The 21099-nt window shown below is 31.7% G+C and overlaps 1 protein-coding gene across 3 annotated transcripts in view; it reads right to left on the bottom strand.

Annotated features, from left to right (window-relative positions):
* LOC144843789 (protein zwilch homolog) overlaps nucleotides 1–21099 on the bottom strand; it is a 37016-nt gene continuing 15917 nt past the window's right edge. For all 3 annotated transcript variants that reach the window (XM_078700747.1, XM_078700755.1, XM_078700739.1), the window contains 9 exons: nucleotides 20716–20874; nucleotides 19946–20017; nucleotides 18504–18647; nucleotides 17877–18050; nucleotides 17499–17655; nucleotides 16936–17098; nucleotides 11513–11608; nucleotides 8955–9064; nucleotides 1–998 (listed from right to left, as the gene is read on the bottom strand). In XM_078700747.1, the coding sequence (XP_078556873.1) occupies nucleotides 910–998; nucleotides 8955–9064; nucleotides 11513–11608; nucleotides 16936–17098; nucleotides 17499–17655; nucleotides 17877–18050; nucleotides 18504–18647; nucleotides 19946–20017; nucleotides 20716–20874 (1164 nt within the window). In that variant the 3' untranslated portion in view covers nucleotides 1–909. The remainder of the gene's footprint in view (nucleotides 999–8954; nucleotides 9065–11512; nucleotides 11609–16935; nucleotides 17099–17498; nucleotides 17656–17876; nucleotides 18051–18503; nucleotides 18648–19945; nucleotides 20018–20715; nucleotides 20875–21099) is intronic.

Below are 21099 nucleotides of genomic sequence, written 5' to 3'. Positions count from 1 at the left end.
TGGACCAATGAGATTGAGAGATTAAACCTTTCCACCAAGGAGATGGAAAGATGTCTAAAAAAAATAACATAACCCATTAGATGTTAGAAATCATTTTATGTGCGCACGTCCAGTATGAATGGGACTTAGGTTCATTGTTGTAGCAGCTGACAATAATAATGAGATTTACCTGGTAATCAAGTTCAAAGAAAGCTCGCCTACAGAAATTAACATAATGTTTCCGGCATTAGGTAATTCGATCTAATATCTATGAATTTTAGTAGATAATCTATCAACATCTTCAGGTTCAAAACATATTTGAATGTTGGCCTTAAGAAAGCACGTTTAAACTGTAAGCTTCATTAGCGGCATTTTAATTGTTGACGCATGCATGCACTGTCATGTGTTAGCCTACGTATTTACGTTGATACCGTACGTACACAAAACATGTGTCACATGTTGACGCTGCCAGGCTTTGAATGATATATAAGTATTTTTTTTATGGTTGACGTGTGTAAGAGCTGGTTTACACCAGAGCAATTTCACAAGTTGGGGTCGCTATACATGGTATATGTAAAGCATTTAAGGTCTGTTTTCACACCTTGCATTGTCATTACATATGTGTATAAGTTTCTTGCTGCCTATGTTTTAAGAGGGTGCAAACTACATCGTTTAAAGTTTATATCTACGGTGGTACACTGACGCAAACAGCTGACTAATCATAATATACCACCAGTCTAAACATTTAAATGACGTTTAGAGAAAGTGCAACAGGATGCATATTGTGCAGAAAGAGTTAACCTTGTAAATAGATTATACATAAATATAATCTGTGTAGAATAATGAAAACGTCTGTTGTCAATGTTTCAGTACCTTCACAAGTCCATTGCTATCGTCATATGGCTAGGTTTCATGGCTCCGATCAACAATTTAGCCTAATAGCGGCTTTGTATGATTTCTTTGAACGTGAATAGAATAATAAGTCTGAATATTACCATTTTCAACAACCTTAGTCTCATCTGCAAAAACAAATAAGGAAACAAATCAATTGGTGGTTTAGTTAAAAGCTGTTTCTAGTTGCTTGAATGCTTTCGCAATTTCCAGACTGAGCTAGCTTGAGGGATAGATTTGCTAATGCATTACACTGGCAATTTAGCCTGTGCTAATATAAGTTAAGTTGTCAATCTTCGTTGTTGGCTGGGCATAGACTCTTGGTATCCGGCCCTACATTGATTTAATCCGTCTTAGTTAATTTAAAAGAGTAGAGCAAGGATTGCTATTTAGTGGGCCTACTAATAGTCTGATAGGTATTATAGTAGACACATTTCAGATTTAGAATATGAAACAAACAAGAAAAAGGCCTTAAAATTGTTAGGGGGAACTCTAAACTGAAGCAGAACCTTCGGGACACCCCTATTCAAGAGACACCTCTATTAAAGGGACACTTTCCCATGAAATGAATGAGGGCATTGTATGTTTTAATGTTATAGCCAACCTGTATACAAGGGAAACCCTACTAATGAAAAACAAGACTGTTAATTCAAATTGAGAAAAAAAAATAGGATGCATAGAATATTGGAGAATGAACTAACTGGTCGTTTGTACCTACTAAACTACAGTAACTGATCCCCCATTTTGATGTGATCTTCAACTGGAAAGTCCCAACATATACACAGTGAAACTTGGGAATATTTACATTACAACCTAGTAATTGATGGGAGGAGTGTTATTTAAAGATTTATGTATTATTTTAAAGTGGCTGAAATATCTTATACTATCAGGTTACTAATATATTTCGATTTTCTATATAATAGCGTGGGGGTTTAATTGTGCGTTGGTGTAATGATATTGGAGAGTGTGTTAAGAGTGTGGGTGTTTTTTTATTAAATTGGTTCATAGATTATCTAATAATAATTTAGCCTTAATTTTCTTGTTGTTTGCGCGTATTATCATAACTACAATATTATCAACAAGTGAAAACATAGTTAGTTGGCTGTATAGTAGTTAGTGTATTTCCCCTTGTTCCTTTTATGGAAAAGTGTCCAGCTCTTAATAGGTGTCCACTGAATAGGGTCACAAAGGTGCTACTATAATAATTAATTTAATGGTTACGATTTCTCTGCGATTCATCTCTACTAGGGTTAGGTAGTATACAAACTAGTTATATTCTGTCTAAGTGTTCCCAGAGTGCAAAACTATCTAATTAGTGCAATTTAGTAGTAATTTCAGTGCCGTTATTTGATTTTTTACATACGGTACTCAAAGTAACTAAATGAAAGAATATAGCAAAAAAATATGCAGATTATTCTTTCCTAGGCAAACTGAAATACGATTATAAAATGGTGTTGACAATTTTCAATTTGAAGCAAATCTTGGTTACAAATCAATTCTAATACATATGATCATCCAAAAGACAGATTATTACAGATTGACAATGTATTTGCGAAACTGATGAATAAACATCCCATTAAATTATGGTAATTCTGGCCAAGTTGAGGCCAGGAAAGGATTTAGACATTGAACAGAAGAATAAGTGGGGTAACAAACTGTTTTCTGATGCCATTGATTGCAATTCCTACAGGTTTTTATAGCCGTATTTTAGTATTTAATTCTTCTAGGTTATCAGAGTTGGACTGGAGTGAATTACTACAACTGCAGTTACACAAAGTACCTGACTTCTAGTCTCCTCCTAACTTAATCACAAAATGTATTGATATTTGTTTATTCAATAATATTCTCCACACATATATTAAAAATACATAAACATAATAATGATATTAACACGTTCGATAATAATAAAACATTGTATGTGTGGAAGGAAACCTATATAAATTAAAACTTTACGCCTAGGCTACCAGAAGTGAAGTACAGTAACAAAAAGTTGGGAAGAAGAAGATACAATATAGGATATATCATAATGAAAAAGAAAGGAAAAGGAGAAAGCGTAAAACAAGCACATTATAATTTTCAAAGAATGTGATACCAAAAATGTATTACTGTAGGATGAATACAAAAAAGTCAAATGTATTTTTATCATTCCAATTGACAAAGTACAAAATCTACCACCAAGTGTTTATTATATTTTGTTACACCATTTGTAATGTGGTTACAGATGTATAGAATATTGAATATGTCAGTGCCCTTAATAAAACAAATGATGTCATTATTCGTATAAATGTTATCAAAAAAATGTGATGATAAAATTAAAGATAATTTATCAACACGAAGCCTACTTGGTGATTACTTTGAAAATCTTCACACCAGCCAGTTTACGAATAAAGAATATCGCAACATAAAATCTTGTTTACGCAACAAGAAAAATATCAGTTGTCGAAAAAGAATATTAATATAATCTTCTGTCTACTTTTAATGGAATTTGTCACAGTATCTTATTAAACAAGTTTGTCTACCTACGTCAGAGAGATATAAAAATACTTTCTGTACAGTTCTTTATCATTTTTTAATAGTGAATGTTTGCTTAAAAGAAAACAAAAACTATACATAATTGATAATGCATACAGGGATTAGCCTTTGAAAATTAATTTATTATTAGTTGAATTCTAGTGTTTGTTGAACGGTAATTTTAATTTCCATCAATTAAAGTTGTTTACATTTCACAATATGAGTTTATTATTATCATTTATTTATAGCATTCTAACAGCAGGAAAAATGTTTAATTAAAGATGATATGATCTCGGTAATAAGTGCCGTTTTGGCAATGGCAATAAGACTGAGAGTTTAATACTGCTGCTATTGCTTTATCAATAGGTGTGTTCCAATTATTATCATGACTTTAATTATCTATCACCATGGTAAGTTTAGTATGATAAAGAGAAACTGTTTACATGAAAATCAGATCCTGATCTAATTTTTCTATGAGGGCAGGTGGCGCAGTGTGTTGGACTGATCTTGAGATTGTGAGTTCGAATCAAACTTTCGTTGCATTGCTTGTATCCTTACGCAAGACACTTTACTTACGTTTGCCTCTCTTCACCCAGGTGTATAAATGGGTACCCGGTTAGATCAAGATACTACTTTGCAATGCATTATGGGACTGTTTCTATACGTTTTTGATAAAAAAAAATGACCAGGGTAATAATGTGAAGAAGAATTGTGCAATAAGCGCTATATAAGAACGAATATTATCATTCTATCTATCATTCTCATTGTCTTTTTGCATGAAAGCAGGGCCAATATGGTTTCAGTCAGTTGAAAATACTAAATCAAATGCTGATTGGTAGATTCAATCTTATGAATTAATATTTATCTTATTATACATACAAGGCTAATTATGTTTCTTTTTATGAATTAATATTTATCACATTTTGTACAAGGTTTCTTTAACATACTCCACTTGATCATGTTAAATTGATTAAGCTGGTCACGTTATTTGATCATTTTAGGTTCACACAATAATAACTTGATCATGATCAAACATGATAGATGGTTAATGTGAATTTACCTAATCAATTCAGTATTAAATTTCATTATGACCACACTGAATTTAATTTATATCCATAATATGTCCAACTGTATTATAGCGTTTCTGTTTTATTTATCTTTTTTATTTTTCCACCTATAATAAACTACTGTTTACTCTGACTGAGGTTATGAATTGCGGTTAAAAAATAAAATCTACAGCAATTATTTATTAAACAAATACACTAGTTCTTTTTTAATTGTTCCCAACACCTGTCGAGAAGATGTGCTCACTAGAAAAGTTTATAGCTACACCTGCAAATGCAAGCGAAACTCTTCAATTTCTAAGTCAATACTTATGTGACGAAAATAGCTAATAATCAATCTTAGCATCAGTTAGACCGAGTTAGAAACAACAACAACCTGTTTTTTCAAAATGACATTACATTCAATAAATTTTCACCTGGAATTGAGGAGAAATTTATTCTCATGATATTAATAAGACATTTTTATTATTAATGCTTTTCTTCTTCAATTTTAATTTCATTACTATATGACCTGAGTTTTAATACTCTTAATATTTACTCTTTTGTTCCATGAGTTATATGAATATATCACATTTTAAATTAAAGATGTATTGTCCCCCTAAAAAAACAATTGTGTTTGTTGAATATGACATTTTAATGTCACATAATAGTTATCCACTTTGACCAAAAATTGGATCGTAAAACAATTATTTACCTGAAAAAAACTTTAATCTAAAGCAAAAAATAGTCAAATTGGCTGCCAGCCAATGGGTTTTTTTAATTTAACCATTTATTTTGTAACTTTATAAGAGAAAACATTATTTTGTTAATGTTTTTTTTTTCTACAGAAGTATTAACTTTATTAAAACTACTGATTTAATTAATCTTCATTTTTCATGTTTTTGGGGGACCATATATCTTTAACTAATAATGTTCTTTGGATACAATTTTTAACCCTATTGAATTTAGATACTTAGATATTGAGTGCAAATATATTAATTGGAAGATCCCAATGGAAATACATTTCTTTGAAATTTTGTTGAACGAATCCTTGCTATCATAGTTTTCAATTTTGCTACAATTTCGTATATAATACTGTATTGTATTTTTATGTGTAATCTGATTATTGAACAGGCATACTGTATATTGTAACCAATGTATTAATTAAAATAAATGAGTACATGTTAATTAGGATAGTACTATGGGAGAAAATTATGTGTTGAGAATGAGTAACCAATCACAGAGAGGATACTCGGGATGTTATAGTCTCTTAATCGTTTGCCACTCAAATTATAGAAGCATATGCCATACCATGTTTGCTTAAATCTGTTTGCTCACCAGGATTAAATCAAAAGTGCCATTTACACTGTTTAATTATAAATTCATGATCAATACAGTGTATTTATAACAGTATGTACATTAGGAAGAAGATCTTAATTCCATTTAGATCATAGATCTTCAATGGTTGCATGTATTTGCATGATAAAACATCCTCTGGCTGTTAACAATGTTATACGGAGTAATATAAGATACAGTAGTTATGAAGATCTACTTATGACGATCGAAGCTATCGTGTATTTAAGGTTCAAATACACCAGACTTAATGGATTCTGGAAGTCCAAAGTACGACGGAGAGAAATTTAGTACACTTCGTCCATGATGTAAAATTACAGAATTTACCATTTTTGTATGTTCAGTAAGACTACCTATTACTCAAGTCAAGTATTTATAAATATTTACATCACTAAACGTAAATTGTCAGCTTGACTCTAATTGAATTAACCATTAGTTATGGTGTTTTATTATTTTACTTCACTGTGCTTACTGGCATCTCTATGGAAATTGTAAAGAGATGCAAGCCAAGATATTAATTAACAATGATCATGGTCTAGTAAATGTAATATTGTTTATTCATAAGTAGTAGTAAATCATATAACAGTAATCACTTGCAGCTAACAACTATCTGAAGAACTTGAAATCATTCTAGAATGCTGATCAAATTTATATCTGTTCTGAAATAAAATTTGAATGCAGAATAAATAAAACTTTATTTAAAGAACTGAAGGGCCAACAATAACTCAAGGTTTGGTTCATAAGAAAAAGGATACAATACCATCAAATAAATGAGAGTACATGACATATACCATGTAGTCCTGTGGTCTCATCATGAGCCTGAAAACACATGACTAAAACAGAATATGACATGACAAATTGTGGCAAAAGTCAATAACACAAATTGACATTTTTCATTTGACTAAATGTGACAAGTTTAGTGACTGACAGTACAGAAAATATTCTTCTAAGAAATGAGTATAAATGTCAATAATTAAACATCAAAGGAACACGTTCAATGACCAAGAAAACATTTTAAAAAAACTAGATTTGAACTCGTCACTGCGGACGAGTTAGGTTATCTGCAGCGCAAACGCCACATGCACGTCATACATTAGAATATTGCGCACAGAAAAACAATTATGCCATTGAAAAAATGTTAGTGTGCTCTCTATTTTGTGTCACGTCTAAGTATACACAGCATAACACTATACTGTATACGTACTACATTCAGTGCAGAATAAGTGAAAATAAGTGACCAAAGTTATTTTGAACATGATGACGTCATCACAATTTAAAAAATGGTAAATCATGTGAAAGATAATTGAGTGACCTAGACAATATAAAAAAATGGGGGGAAATGGAATACGGATAAGTAGAGATGCGCTCTATTAAATGTGATGAGCTATGACGAAAGAGACAAAAATCCTTATATTCGAGTAGCCATACGATGACGTCACAATGTCCGGTTAGCCATATCGATGCATGATTCGATATCTACAACTCATCAACTTCCAGAATATCTAATTTAAAAAATGTTCACCACGTAGTTTAGAATCTATGACTGTTTAAAAAAAGGCATAATTTTGACGAATTTTTAAACTTTTTCATCAAAAACGTGCGCAAATTATCCAATTCCACGTGCTAGTAAGACGTAATTTTAAGTCGAAATTGTTTAAAAGTTGGTAAAATTACTAGAAAAGACTGGAAAAACATAAATCACTCGAAAAAAGTATGTTTTTGCGCTGCGTGCGCACATGCGCGTAAAAAAATGTGTGTGCGTGGGCATTTTTGAAATGCTCAAAATAAAATGACCATGAAACGCGTAGAAAGTTGATTAGAAGTTTTGAAATTTTAAACGCGCGTAACCTTCTGTGAAACATGCCATTTTTAATCCATAGAAAGTTTGCCCTTGATATGACTTAAATTTTTACCAAGTGTCAATACAAAGTGACTTTTAGTTTTTACTCTATGATCAATCATTGAAATTCATAAAATCGTGCGTAAGTCACGTTGCGCAACTCTAAAATCATAAAATGAAGTTTCTTGCACATCTACAGCTACAGGTCAATCTTATGACAGAGCTATACAATCTTATGTTGACCAGAATTAGAGATACGCTGCGAACAAAATTCGTGGAAAGAAAGAAGAAAATCGAAAAAAAAAAAGATCGTGACAATAACAAGGGGTTATCCGCCAAGTGCGGATAACCAAAAAAAAAATTAATCCAATAAATATCTGTTAATAAACAGAAGAGAGGTATTAATCTGAGAGGTTACTAAGATAGGTCTACTGTGAGTGAACGTGCACAACCTTCACATGGGTCGTAGTCAACTGGTACTCATCCACAGATATGAACATTTTGACAAGTGGACATTCATGTTGACGTGCCAATGAACATACTGTATGACGTAATGACCTTGTAATCCAGTGAGTTGGTGCTATTCCACTGGGCCGGTGGTACACAAGTAAACAAGCTTAAGCCAGACTATGTGTGGCATAGCATTGGTAGGCCTAGCCCTAGCCTAGATCCCTAAGTTTCTAAATGAAGGCTGGCATCCTAGTGATAAGGCCTAGTCCTTAACCTGTATTATTAAAATCTTTATTCAAAATAACCGCTAAAAATGTTGATATAAACTGAAATGCATTTTACAGCATTTCCAGAAAATAGAGAGCTCATTCTCTGTAGTTGACGGGTCAATGCAAATTCAAGAGTTAAAAATAGAGTTAAAAGTTTATAATTTTCTAGACATTCTAAACTTTCTTCTAATGTATATATCAAATTTGCAACAAGATACAATTTGTAACAAGACACTGATGTTGTGCATGCCATGTTTGAATTCTAAATTTTCCAAATTTAATTCTAGCAAGTATTTATTTGCGTGGGCAAGTATTACACATGGTACGTGGGCAAGTATGAAACATGGCGCGTGAGAGCAAGTATTGTACTGCCAAAAGGGATTATAAATTGAATTCTATTTACTGTAGTTGATGTGAATTTTCACTGTAGTTAATGTGACTTTCATTTTCCATCACAATAAAACTCAATTCTTATAGATAGGAGGCAATATTATCACAAGACACACTAAGATGCTATTATCACATGAAAATAGGAATGAACTTGGTGTACCATCTGAACATTAATTGAACCCTGGAAATGGAAGACTCCAAATTTGCAATAAACAGAGATATAATTACCTCTTGTTGATAGAGCAGCATCAAAGGGTTGCGTAAAACTGAGTTGGTACAACGCTGAGTCTAAAGATTCTTCAGGTGCAATATCAATACGCCATAAACGTGGCTGACATCTAAAAACAAATCAAACAAAATAAATAAATATTATACTATTAAATAAAAGACTAAATAGATTCGCTGTATCATGTTATTTTTTATTTTGTTTCAATTCAAAATCATAGTGGCTTAACATAGGTACAAGAAACGACAGTTTAAAAATCAGACCGTCATACTACAGATGCCAAATATCTTCACAGGAAAAAGCGAGAATTAATTATTGAGTACTGAATGTTTAAACTGTAGTACAATGTGATACAAAGTTACAATCAAGTAGAACCCTCATTTGCAATACATCTATTAAGGAAATACTTTTAATGTGAAAAGAATGAGCAACATTATACATTTTTATCACTACGGGAAAAACCCTCTATCCACAGAACACCTCTATTAAGGGGACTCTTTGTTGAGTCATCTTAATAGGGGTAATATTATATTACAGTATATTAAATTGTTAAATGATTAAAAAATGTCTTTCCTAACTCATCATATTCATTTAGTTTTAGCTTTCTTATCCTAGTATCATCAATATTATTCATGCACACACAAGCTATATTGAAATTGGAAAGTTGCATGTAATTTACTATGAAGTGAATTATGGTCTAACCTGATATGAAAAATGTATTATTGAATATGCAGTGTGAGAATGATTGTAAGAAATTTAGTCTAAAATACACTACTGTAACATTCATTAATACCTGGGTTTATTCATGAATAACAAACAATTGATTAATCCTTGGGGAATTGATGTTAAAAGCAAATTTTGATTAACTAACATATCATTCCTCTTTTAGTGTCAACAACCAATGTTTTAAAGTGGTAATCTGATAAATTTTTAATTAATTATGTTTAAGTCTAATTATAACATGAGGTAACAAAATCATTAATTTCCCACAACCTTCCTAATAATATCCTTTACCACTTATTTAAAATTACCATAAAATCTTAAGAGGTTTGTTTACTAAGTGAAATGGCGCAATGGACTGAAACAACACACAGATCATGCCAAAGAACGATAATAGGCTCATCATGTGTTTTTTTTATTGTCTGCACATACCACTCATAGATTGCCACAACTCTCTGTACTCTACTCTTTAACTAATTATTATTAATAATAATAATATCCTGGATTTATATAGCGTCTAATTTTGTGAAACCTCAAAGCGCTGAACATTATTACCCCAGTCATTTTTTTGGATCAAACGCGTATGGAAACAAACTCCCATAATGCAGATAGTAATCAGCACAAAGTTGTGTCTTGATCTAACCAGGTATCCATTTATACACCTGGATAGAGAGAGGCAAATGTAAGTAAAGTATCTTGCCTAAGGATACAAGCAATGCGGAGAGAGTTGGATTCGAACCTCGATCTCACGATCAGTAGTAAAACGTCCAACACACTGAGCCACACGCCCTTATTACTTAATGTTAATCATGGCTGCAGAGAATAGTACTGTACTGTTACTGTATTTCCATTGTAGATATATTCTTTTTCTTACCAAGAATAGCTATAAAATTTTTCCCAGAAGAAACAGGAGAAAAGATCCAGACAGGATTTGAACGCAGGACTCATACAGTATAAACTACACATACATAAATTATACTAAACTTGCTTTGTAAATTGCAGTACATTTTTTCTCAAAACTGCTAATATATTTTAAAGCATTATTCATTACTTTATAGCCAATACCAATTCATATCTCACTTTAACTTTTTGTACAAATTAACCTCTGTGGACATTCTCCTTCATTATGTCACCATTCATATTGTTTCTTCCCTTGGCTGAAACATTCATTACTAACAAACATGCTCATTTACTGACTTCAACAGAGTTGATAATACCACGATTTAATTCAAATAATGTTCACTTGAAGCAATCACTAAATGTAATAACATAATTAAGGTTTGGTGTTTTTTACAAATTTTAATTACGTCTGTACTATTCTGTTGCATCACAAAGTTAATATAATTAAATGCCAAGTGCTGTACTTCATAAATTATAAATCTGTATACTGAAATTACATTCTGAGAGTTTTATAGGTCAAAACACATAAACTGACAATGTAACATGGTCTTACACAAGGCTTTAGGCATTAGTTTATCAGAAAAAATGTAACATTTTCTCCGATTATGCACGTTTTGGAGGATGTACAGTTATTTACCCCAAGTGGGTTAAAACATTTTAAAGTCTACTTACAATACTGTAGTAAATAAGTAAGTATAAATGTAGGCAAGTAAGTAAAGGCCAACTCAGACAGCGTTGTACGACAAGGCCAGACGATTAAACTTGTTTAAAGTTCTCGCGACGACCAAACAACTACACCCGATGCTATCTCAAGACGACTCGTCTCGTCAGGATTCAACTCAGCACAGACGAGTCAAGACGTTATGTCAGGCTTCATTGTACGACGCTGTCTAAGTTGGCCTTTACTCATAGATATCAAAAGTACATAAAAAGTACTTACTTAGAATAGATTCCATATAGATGACCAGCCTCTACCGGTAACTGAAACGTTTGATTACTATCGCTAGGAAACTTTTCATAATACTTCAGGCCAAGCCTAAAAACATTTTTCAATTTTATTTGATAAAAATAGATAAATACTAAAATTGAAAAGAGAAATTGGTAATTTATTATACTCAAATATTAATATTACACAGTTGGAAAAAATATAATTTTAATTTAAATTTATAAAAGATTATTTATATTCTATTTTTTTGAAGGATTATTCTGCAATAAATTACTATGATCATTAACTTTGACAGCAAACTAATTATTAATAAATGATAACAACCAGTGCTAAAATTAAGAATGTATAATATATTAGAAGAATATTATTCTCAATTCTATTTTGATCATTGATCTAAAGCTCTGTCTAAACTATAAAACTAGTTTGACAAAAAATTGTGATGTGCCCAAATATGGTAGTGATATGCATAAATATGGTAGTGATATGACATCATCATGTCCATATATGGGCACATCACATTTTTTGTCACATAAAGTGTGATAGTGTAGAGAGAGCTTAAGTTTATTTGTATATATTATAACCTTTCACTTTAACAGGAACACAGAGAATATTGATGGTATAATCACCACCAGATTGTATCTTACAGTGTACAGTAGCTTTCTCTTGTACCAGGGAAATCCTCTTTTACTACTAGGTTAAGCTTGGTTCCCACTAGGACGCAATGCAATGATTGATGTAAGCAAAACATAATATCACAAGTGTTATATTATCTGAAATGATGCTTGCGTTACGCATACATCCTTGCGTTGCATGGGAACCAAGCTTTAGATGCATATATTAAAACAAAGAGTAGAGAGTTGTGACAGCCGCTAGGGGTAAAAAGTGAAAACTTATCCAGAATTGTGATCAAGCTCTGTATATGGTGTGGTCCATTCAGTTTTTGACATAATCTTTACCAAGAGAAAAACAAACAAATAAACAGAGATGATCAAATAACCTGTCAGCAGAAAAAATGGTGCAGAACAATGGATATGAAGCTCCGACAGAACAAAAAGACTGATTATAATATGTGACTAGAACACAATGATCTGATATGTTCTTTATACACTATGTAGGAAACACAGAAAGGTAATAAGACTGAATGCGCTTCCTAATGGGCGATCAGATACACTATTATTTTGATCGTTGAGTTCATTGTCCACAAGAGTAATTACATGACTATATTATGAAATAACTGTACTTATAATTGGATCTGTTTAGCCACAAGAGGAACAACATGAATTCTTAGAAACTAGTATATCTATATTTGATTTAAAATCAATATTAAATATTAGAAGAATTGTGATATTTCAGCTATGAAATGTTTAGTCATTTTATAAATAAAAACGTAAAAATAAATAAAAAAAAAACATATTAGGCTATATTAGGAAACCAAGTTTCAGAAAATAAAAAGAGGACTTTTTTTTCAGATTTCTTAGAACATTAACACTCCCAAAGAAATGTGATATTTTTGTCTTAGAGTAAAACTGTAAACAACTTCTAAATATCTAATACAATATTTTATAAATAATGTACAACTACAATATCAGAAGTTGATGGTGTTGATACTTTAAGAACTGTGGGTAGATTACGCCCATCATCATAATTAGTTTTGGGACTGCATTACAACTCAGAGGGAGATTTGATAAAAATATGATTTATATTGTCGTGATGCATGTTCAAATAAATGATCTTGCACAATCTGTATTATAAGAAAGCATGTTATACAAATTTGTTCGTTATACAAATGCTATTTTACTTATCTATACATAAAATTAATAATAATAATATTCATTCTTAATAGCAATTATTGCACAATGTTTTTAAGCACTTCACATTATTACCGGGGTCATTTTTTGGATCAAACATGTATGGAAACATACTAAGCACAAAGTTGTGTCTTGACCTAACTGGGTACCCAATTATACACCTGGGTGGAGAGAGGCAAACGTAGTGTCTTGCCTAAGGATACAAGCAATGCGGCGAGAGTTAGATTCGAACTCACAATCAGTAATCCAATGTCCAACACACTGCGCCACACGCCCTTCATAAAATGACCAGAATTGTACTACATTTGAATCCCCCTGGTACAGGAATCTTTCTTTCATTTAAATGTTTCTGATAAAAGATTACAATACGAGTCTTTAACTTTTGAATGAACGTTTAAAATTTGAGTGGAGAAAATTTCCAATATTGGATCCCAACAGAAAATATAGTATACAGTAATACAGTTGAATATCCAATAAAACAGAAAAAAAATTGTTATCAGGGCTTCATTATTCTTTTTTCATTGCCTAACAAGGATTAGGTTTAGATGAAAAGAGTCTACTCTACTAGTACTGAAACGAAACATAAATACTGAATGTTTAATTAGGGCTCAATTTAATGTTATACTCAATCACCAATTGAAATCAAAATAGATTATACTGCGCTGCGATATTCTAATTAGTTTACTTCCTGTGGAACATGTACGGGTACGTGGGCGTTGCTTTTATACGGCCATTAAAAGCTCTGAGTTACAGCAACCATTAAAAGATCATCCATGTCGTAAGACTGGATGCTTGTTGCTATGGTAACAATTACCATACTTCACGGTCAATTTTCTATTAAAGATACAGTAGCCTCACACATGAGACATACATAATGCATGTTAACACAGAATGTATCCTCATTCATAAAAATATGAATTAATCATAAATCTCACTTTTTTTATTTATTATGGAAATTTCTATTGATCCTTGACTTTTTCGCAAGAATTGAATTTTGTTTAAAGTGACTGGATTTAATAAATAAATTAATCAATATCTTGTTACCAAAACAAATGATTAACTTCTGCTGTTAATTGAACCAGAATGACAATGTAATTAATTAGGGAAAATAATCTGATGATGGTAACAGTATTAATAATTTTATTCAATTTATAACCGTATTTAAGAATTGATATAATTAAACATACACAAATTGTTTCAATACCATAATTGGGAGTGAAGATTTTTTCTGTTTTGGAACTGAGAATCTTTGAATTGGTAGGCAAGCACCATGAGCAGAAAAAAGGACACAGCCTGATTCCTAACAGAATAATATTTCTGAAACATTAGATGTGAACATGATTGGAAAAATACTTGAAAGGATTTTAACCTAGAACCCTGACTTGCATGAATTTTTAAACAAACTTAAAGGAACATACAATATGAAGTAAACAATTTGAACTGAATTTTTAAAGCAAAAATTAAGTGATTCTTTAAAACAAACAAACAAAACAGAATACAACAATTAAAAATAATATTAAAAAAAGACATTAGAGATTCACTTAAATTTCAAACATGAAGGTTAGTTGGCAGACTACTAATGAATGTAGCACGACAGTACAGAAGATCTCAACAGGTTTTTAACTTTTTGATGATCAAATTAAATTTCATGTCCACAATAGGATTGTGACGACAAAAGTATGTCATATATTCACTGTGTGCATGCAGGATATTGGGACATATTTCCTCGCTCCCCACCTCAACACAGTTTTGATGGTTTCTAGGTAACAACTAACGACATATCGATTGACCAGAGTCTGACCTACAGTCGTTGCATATCGACACTTCCCTAATGTATTTTACTGACATGGTTACAGGCCTAGAGAGTACCTCATATCATTTAATTTAACAAAATCAAAAGTTTAGTTTTTGGTTGACTGATTATTCATGAAATTTGAATTTACAATTAATTTCTCTGAAATTATCAGTGGTAATTTAAATTTTTTTTCGAGTTTGTATATAAGGAATTGTTATAGTAATTAGAATAGAATGACTGTTCCAGTTTCCACAGGCAACATGAATATAATATCTTTCAACAATAAGAACAAATGTAAATAATGATACTAGTCTTTTTTTTTAAATATTTATTTTTGTAAAATATATCATGAAAACAACCACACAACATAATTTCTATTTTTAGACTTTATGTAATGTGTTAAGATAAATATTGTTATACTCTTTATATAAAGAATCATTTTGATGAAAGCTAATCTGACCGGAAGATTTCCTCCATGATCTGACTAGATACACAAAAACTTATTATGACGATAATCTGATGAGATGCATAAATAATAATTGTTATGAAAATAAGACTAGATATACAAGTAATTATTGTTATGGATGATATTGACTAGATATACAAGTAATTATTGTTATGGATGATAAGACTAGATACACAAGTAAATATTGTTATGGATGATAAGACTAGATATACAAGTAATTATTGTTATGGATGATAAGACTAGATACACAAGTAAATATTGTTATGGGCGATAAGACTAGATATACAAGTAATTATTGTTATGGATGATAAGACTAGATACATAAATAATGATTGTTATTGATGATAATCTGACCGGACACTCAGCGCATTAATGTTATGAACATAATCTGACCAAATACACAAAGAATTATTTCTCAAAAACATTATTATGGCAGACAAGTGATTCAATTAGTGAATCTCAAGGGAAAATGTCTTCTATACAAAAGTAAATTATTTTGACTAATGGTTGACTTGTCTAAGATGTTTTTACGTAACATATTCTCATTATAATGACATTACTTTGTTTATCAAAGACATGTGGGAATCACAATACTTGTTATCTTCTACTTCATTAAAGACTTACAAAGACAAGTAAAATAATTAACTGTAATTTAAGTTTGTGCTGATCAAAAACACAAACATTATTACATGTTTGTGAATTGGGCTATCATGGTGCTGTTCTTTATGTGTCAGATTGTTATAAAACATGCAACTGTCTAAAAGCGCTGTCTACACTATCAAACTTTATGTGACAAAAAAATGTGATGTGCTCATATATGGACATGATGATGTCATATCACTACCATATTTGAGCATATCACTACCATATTTGGGCACATCACACTTTTTTCAAACTTGCTTTTTTTACAAACGAATTGATGATGTGAATTTTAACTCAAATGTCTATCTTATCTTCTTATCTTCTTTCTGTGACATGCAAACTCTAGAAAAAAGTAGAGCTATTCTAAAAAATATTAACCATGCCTTGTTCAGTGATTTCGAGCTCATGCCTCATGGGCGTCGCTTTCGATGCCCGGCATGTAGAACAAACCGGAAAAGGAATTCGTTTTTGCCAGTGGCTATTCGACTCTTAAATTCTTGAACCTTGACTTGACTTTTTTTCTATTTTGTACTGTGTATTGTGATTTTTGTATATTTTGTAAGATCATTTTAATCCAGACCTTTTTATTTGAATTGCCCCGTGTGGGATGATTAAAGAATTTTGAATTGAATTTGAATTGAATTGAATTGAATTGAATTGTATTGTAATTAAGATTATATTTAACTTTTTCGAAAACTTGTCTTACCTGCAAAGAGCCTGCTGGTCCTGTAGCGGTAAATTCAGCATTGCTGTGACAACTAAAAGCTCAAGAACATTATGCATTTTACATAACCTTTCAATTTGTTCATGAGTTGATAACTTGCTTTTTAAAAAGAATCCTAATTGTTCATGGAGTACCACCTCATGTCCTAAAAAACAATGGTAAATACTTACATCAATTGTATTGTATGATTTATAATAATTTTTTGTTAACTTATGTTAAACAAACATATAAACTATAATAGACATAAAACCAGTAATTGTATTTCACTTTCACAATATTTCTGAATTTCATTTACAGTCGGTTCACACTGAACGTTTACACGCGAATCGATTCGCGCAAAGCTTGAAAAAGTTTCCCTTAGAGTAACTTAAGCAAATTCACATGTGAAGAAAAATCGACTGAATCGAATATTTGACCCTGAATTTGAATTCAGTAATATACAAAGGGTTACCTTTATATCACCATGATATAAACTACACTATTTATATCAACTGTCAATGTAAATAATAAATATTGTACAGTATATAGATTATAAATTTATTTACTAATGAAATAGTCGATATAGTCTCTTCTCAACTTTTCTAGGCCCATCTCAATGAGTATTTCCAAAGACTCGACTGCCTCCATATTCAGGTAAGGGGTTTGTTGTTGGTAACAGGCACGGATTTGACTTGCTAGCCTAGACTCATTGTGTACATGAACCTATGAAATAAAAAATGCAAATACTGTATAAATAAACAGCCTTCTTTATTGGTAAAAGTACTGTAAGCTAGAATTTTTTAAAGGATTGTGTTGCTTCTAACACATATAAATAGGAGTGTCATAAACTTTGAACCCTTCACCTAAGATTAATAGGCAAGCATTATAACCATAAATATACACATCATATAGAGCTTGTTGCAGGAATGTGTGCCTTTACTCACCACTGGATAAAAGTCTCCAGTTTTCAGTGTCTGCATAACCATTTGAAGTGCCATCCTCAGTTCTTGGAGGTTTCTAGAATCCTTCAGATGGTTCCATAACCGTTCTGTGAAGTCCAGATCATTCCTTTGTTGGATATTAAACTTCTCACAAAGTCCTTCGTCTTCTTGTAATTTCTGGTGAGTTGAAACATCAATACTAATAATAACACATAAATAACACACATTTCTATTCTTTTCAGTTCAAACTAAACAGATGCATTTATCAGTGATCAGTGGAAGGTTTTGTGACACCATGTAAATATTTTTTGTCCGCTTTTATTCTGCTTGTCGAATTAACTGCCAGCCTGCTCCACGTTTTGTGTAAATGGTCATAAAAAATAACAACGATTCTATTTTTTATTTTTTCTGCTTAGCATTTACCACTTACTTAAATTGGCCTTTACTGGTAGAGGACATAATTATGGCACACAGGCAACCGTGTCGATAAAAATCAATAGATTATATATATATTTATCATACAACTAAAAAATATGGAACTGTCGCTGATGAGCTATGATCGACGCGATTATGAAATAATGTTCCGAATATGAGCACTGTTTCAATCACCTTATACTATTGTGCACCTACTTTTTCTTCAGCTACTCTACCAACATTACCACTACTTCCTTCTTCTACTAGAAGCTGCTCGAGTTTTTTGAAGAATGTAGAATGTTCATCAGTGTGGTGGTTCGCCCATTTCACCTCTCCTTTCTCAATACCAGTTATAAAACCCTTTAAAATAAATTCTAAGACTTTTTTTATTGTGGTATTAAGTTTGGATTTGGTACTGATTTAATCATTCAACATAACTAGAAAGCCACTCCGAGAGTGCATACCTCCGCCTACTGTAAAATTCTCCTACATAAGATTTCTCCGGGAAAAAATATATGTACATATATATTTGTGTGTGTCTTAATGCTGTGATTTAGGCTAATTTCACTACAAGCATGTGTATGCGAGTTTGGTGTAATGGTTATGTAACAAGCCTTTCAATTAACAATAGCTTCAGTTGACTAACAATAGCATCAAAAAAGGTGCACATTAAATCAAATTATGTTTTAAAATTACAAATCACCAATTATAACTCTTGCCTCTTGTACAAAAATGAAGTTTTTTGGACATGTAGTAGAAAATGCAATTTCAATTTACTTGTAACTTTAAGACTGCTCGCCGGCTTTTGAAAAATTCTGTCCTATCTTTTAACACTAGCAGGTCTGAAAAGTATACTGAAAAGTGGTCCAGAATTGGGACCATGGTCCCAAATGGTCCCAACATTTAATGGAATGGTCCTTGACCACATATCTATCTGTATATTCATTTTGGTAAAGATCTTGTAATTACTTTTTGAGTAATCCTGCTAACAAACAAACAGACAAACAAACACACGCGACCGATTACATATACCTCTTTGGCGGAGGTAAATAATAATCTAATAATAATCTTTATTGGAAATATCGGTTGCACACGTGTCAAACTGTGCTTCGAAGAAAAACAAAACTTAAAACGAGTATACAAAAAGTAAAGGTAGTGGATTGGTCTCTACCAATATTATAAATCTGCATAAAAAATTGTTTTACCATAGATGGGATTGGAGGGGGTGGGGTGTATACATATAAATGTGGTAGGAACAGAGAGGTGTAATAAGCCGAAGGCTTGGTAATCTAACATTTTTTGTATACGAGGATCATATAGAATGCGTTTGCGTTTATATGCTTAACACGCTGCGTTGCTCAACACAGGTGTATAGTAGTGCATACTGCGTAGGGCATATCTGATTGGAGATTGCATCGCCATCTTGTTGGTTTCCTCTCCACGGAGAATCACTTTTTGAACTTCGATAACATTGGAATTTGCTATCTAGCCTTCGGCTATATAAAATCTTTGGGTAGGAATGACCTGACATCACCACGTGAACATTTTGCGACATAGCGCACTTAAAAAACTCCAATCCAAGCGATTATTGGCCAGAGTGTGCACTGTATTAAGCTAAAAATAAATGAAAGGTGGGTAGGACAGTAGCAATACATTACCTTTAGCATTTGTAATTCTTGATACAATTTGTAACTAGTAATCCTACTATCCCCTGGTACAGCATTTATATTCTGAAACACAAAACAAAAATTACTAAACGATACAACTTTTAAAATTCAACATTTTGCTTTAAAATAACCTAGATTAGGATTAAATTCTTATGACTATATGATTATGATTCCAATTAAATGGTTACTGCATAAGACTTTTGGTTGCAAGCAATTTATAATTTTATTTGACAACTTCCAGTCAATCTCTATCTCTTCTCTATTTTGAAATTATACATCCCAGGATGTTTGTATACTTGTAAATGATAATGAATTAATAATTATGCATCCCTTTCCATTTACCGTCAATTTAAAACTAATCTCTGTGTTGAAGATTATTTTTGACTTGGTATTCTGAATTTAGAAGCCCAGGTAAATGGATGAATTTGCCCTATCCGGAACGCATTTGTACACTATGTAAGAAAGAAGAAGTAGAGGACATCTTTCATTTTATTTTTAACTGTCCATTATATAATCAAGAAAGAAATCATTTCATTCCAAATTATATTTCAAATATGTTCTACTTTGTTTCATTATTTAAGTCTAGAAAACCAAATACTATTAAGTTATTAGCAAATTTCATTGTATGTGATGTCAAGAAACGAACATTTTATTTGGCACACTAATAAATGTTTATGTCTTTATGTCTTATGTCAAACAGAAAAAAGTCTCCTTCTGAGGAGAGTTGAACTTGATAGGTACTGTTCTTTAAGGACACTCACCAGCTTGCATTTAGCACAATGTGGTACCTCTAACATCATTTCGACATCTTCCCATTCACATTCCACAATAACACTAGATGCACCACCAAGATCACTTGCACTTCTCTCAGAGAAGCTTGCCCCAAGAACATCGTATTGGGCATAGCCATTAGCAGTTACCTGAATATAAAAAATAGTAATAGTATCATTCATTGTCAATGGAACACTAAACCAAGCATAAATAAAATTAAACATATAAATGTAAACCAGTAAGAGTAGGAACTCTAGCCTCAGTGAAAGAAGTGGCTCCAACCTAAACTTTAACTTGTACAATTAGGCTACTGGCCTTGTCTTTCAACTCATTCTAAATGTATGTGGTGGGCATTACTTGTTAATCGCTCTTAT

The sequence above is a fragment of the Antedon bifida genome, chromosome 1, assembly GCF_963402885.1.
Source record: "Antedon bifida chromosome 1, ecAntBifi1.1, whole genome shotgun sequence".
Taxonomy (NCBI): domain Eukaryota; kingdom Metazoa; phylum Echinodermata; class Crinoidea; order Comatulida; family Antedonidae; genus Antedon; species Antedon bifida.
The sequence above is the reverse complement of the archived record's forward strand: the minus strand, read 5'-3'. Positions and strand labels throughout refer to the sequence as shown.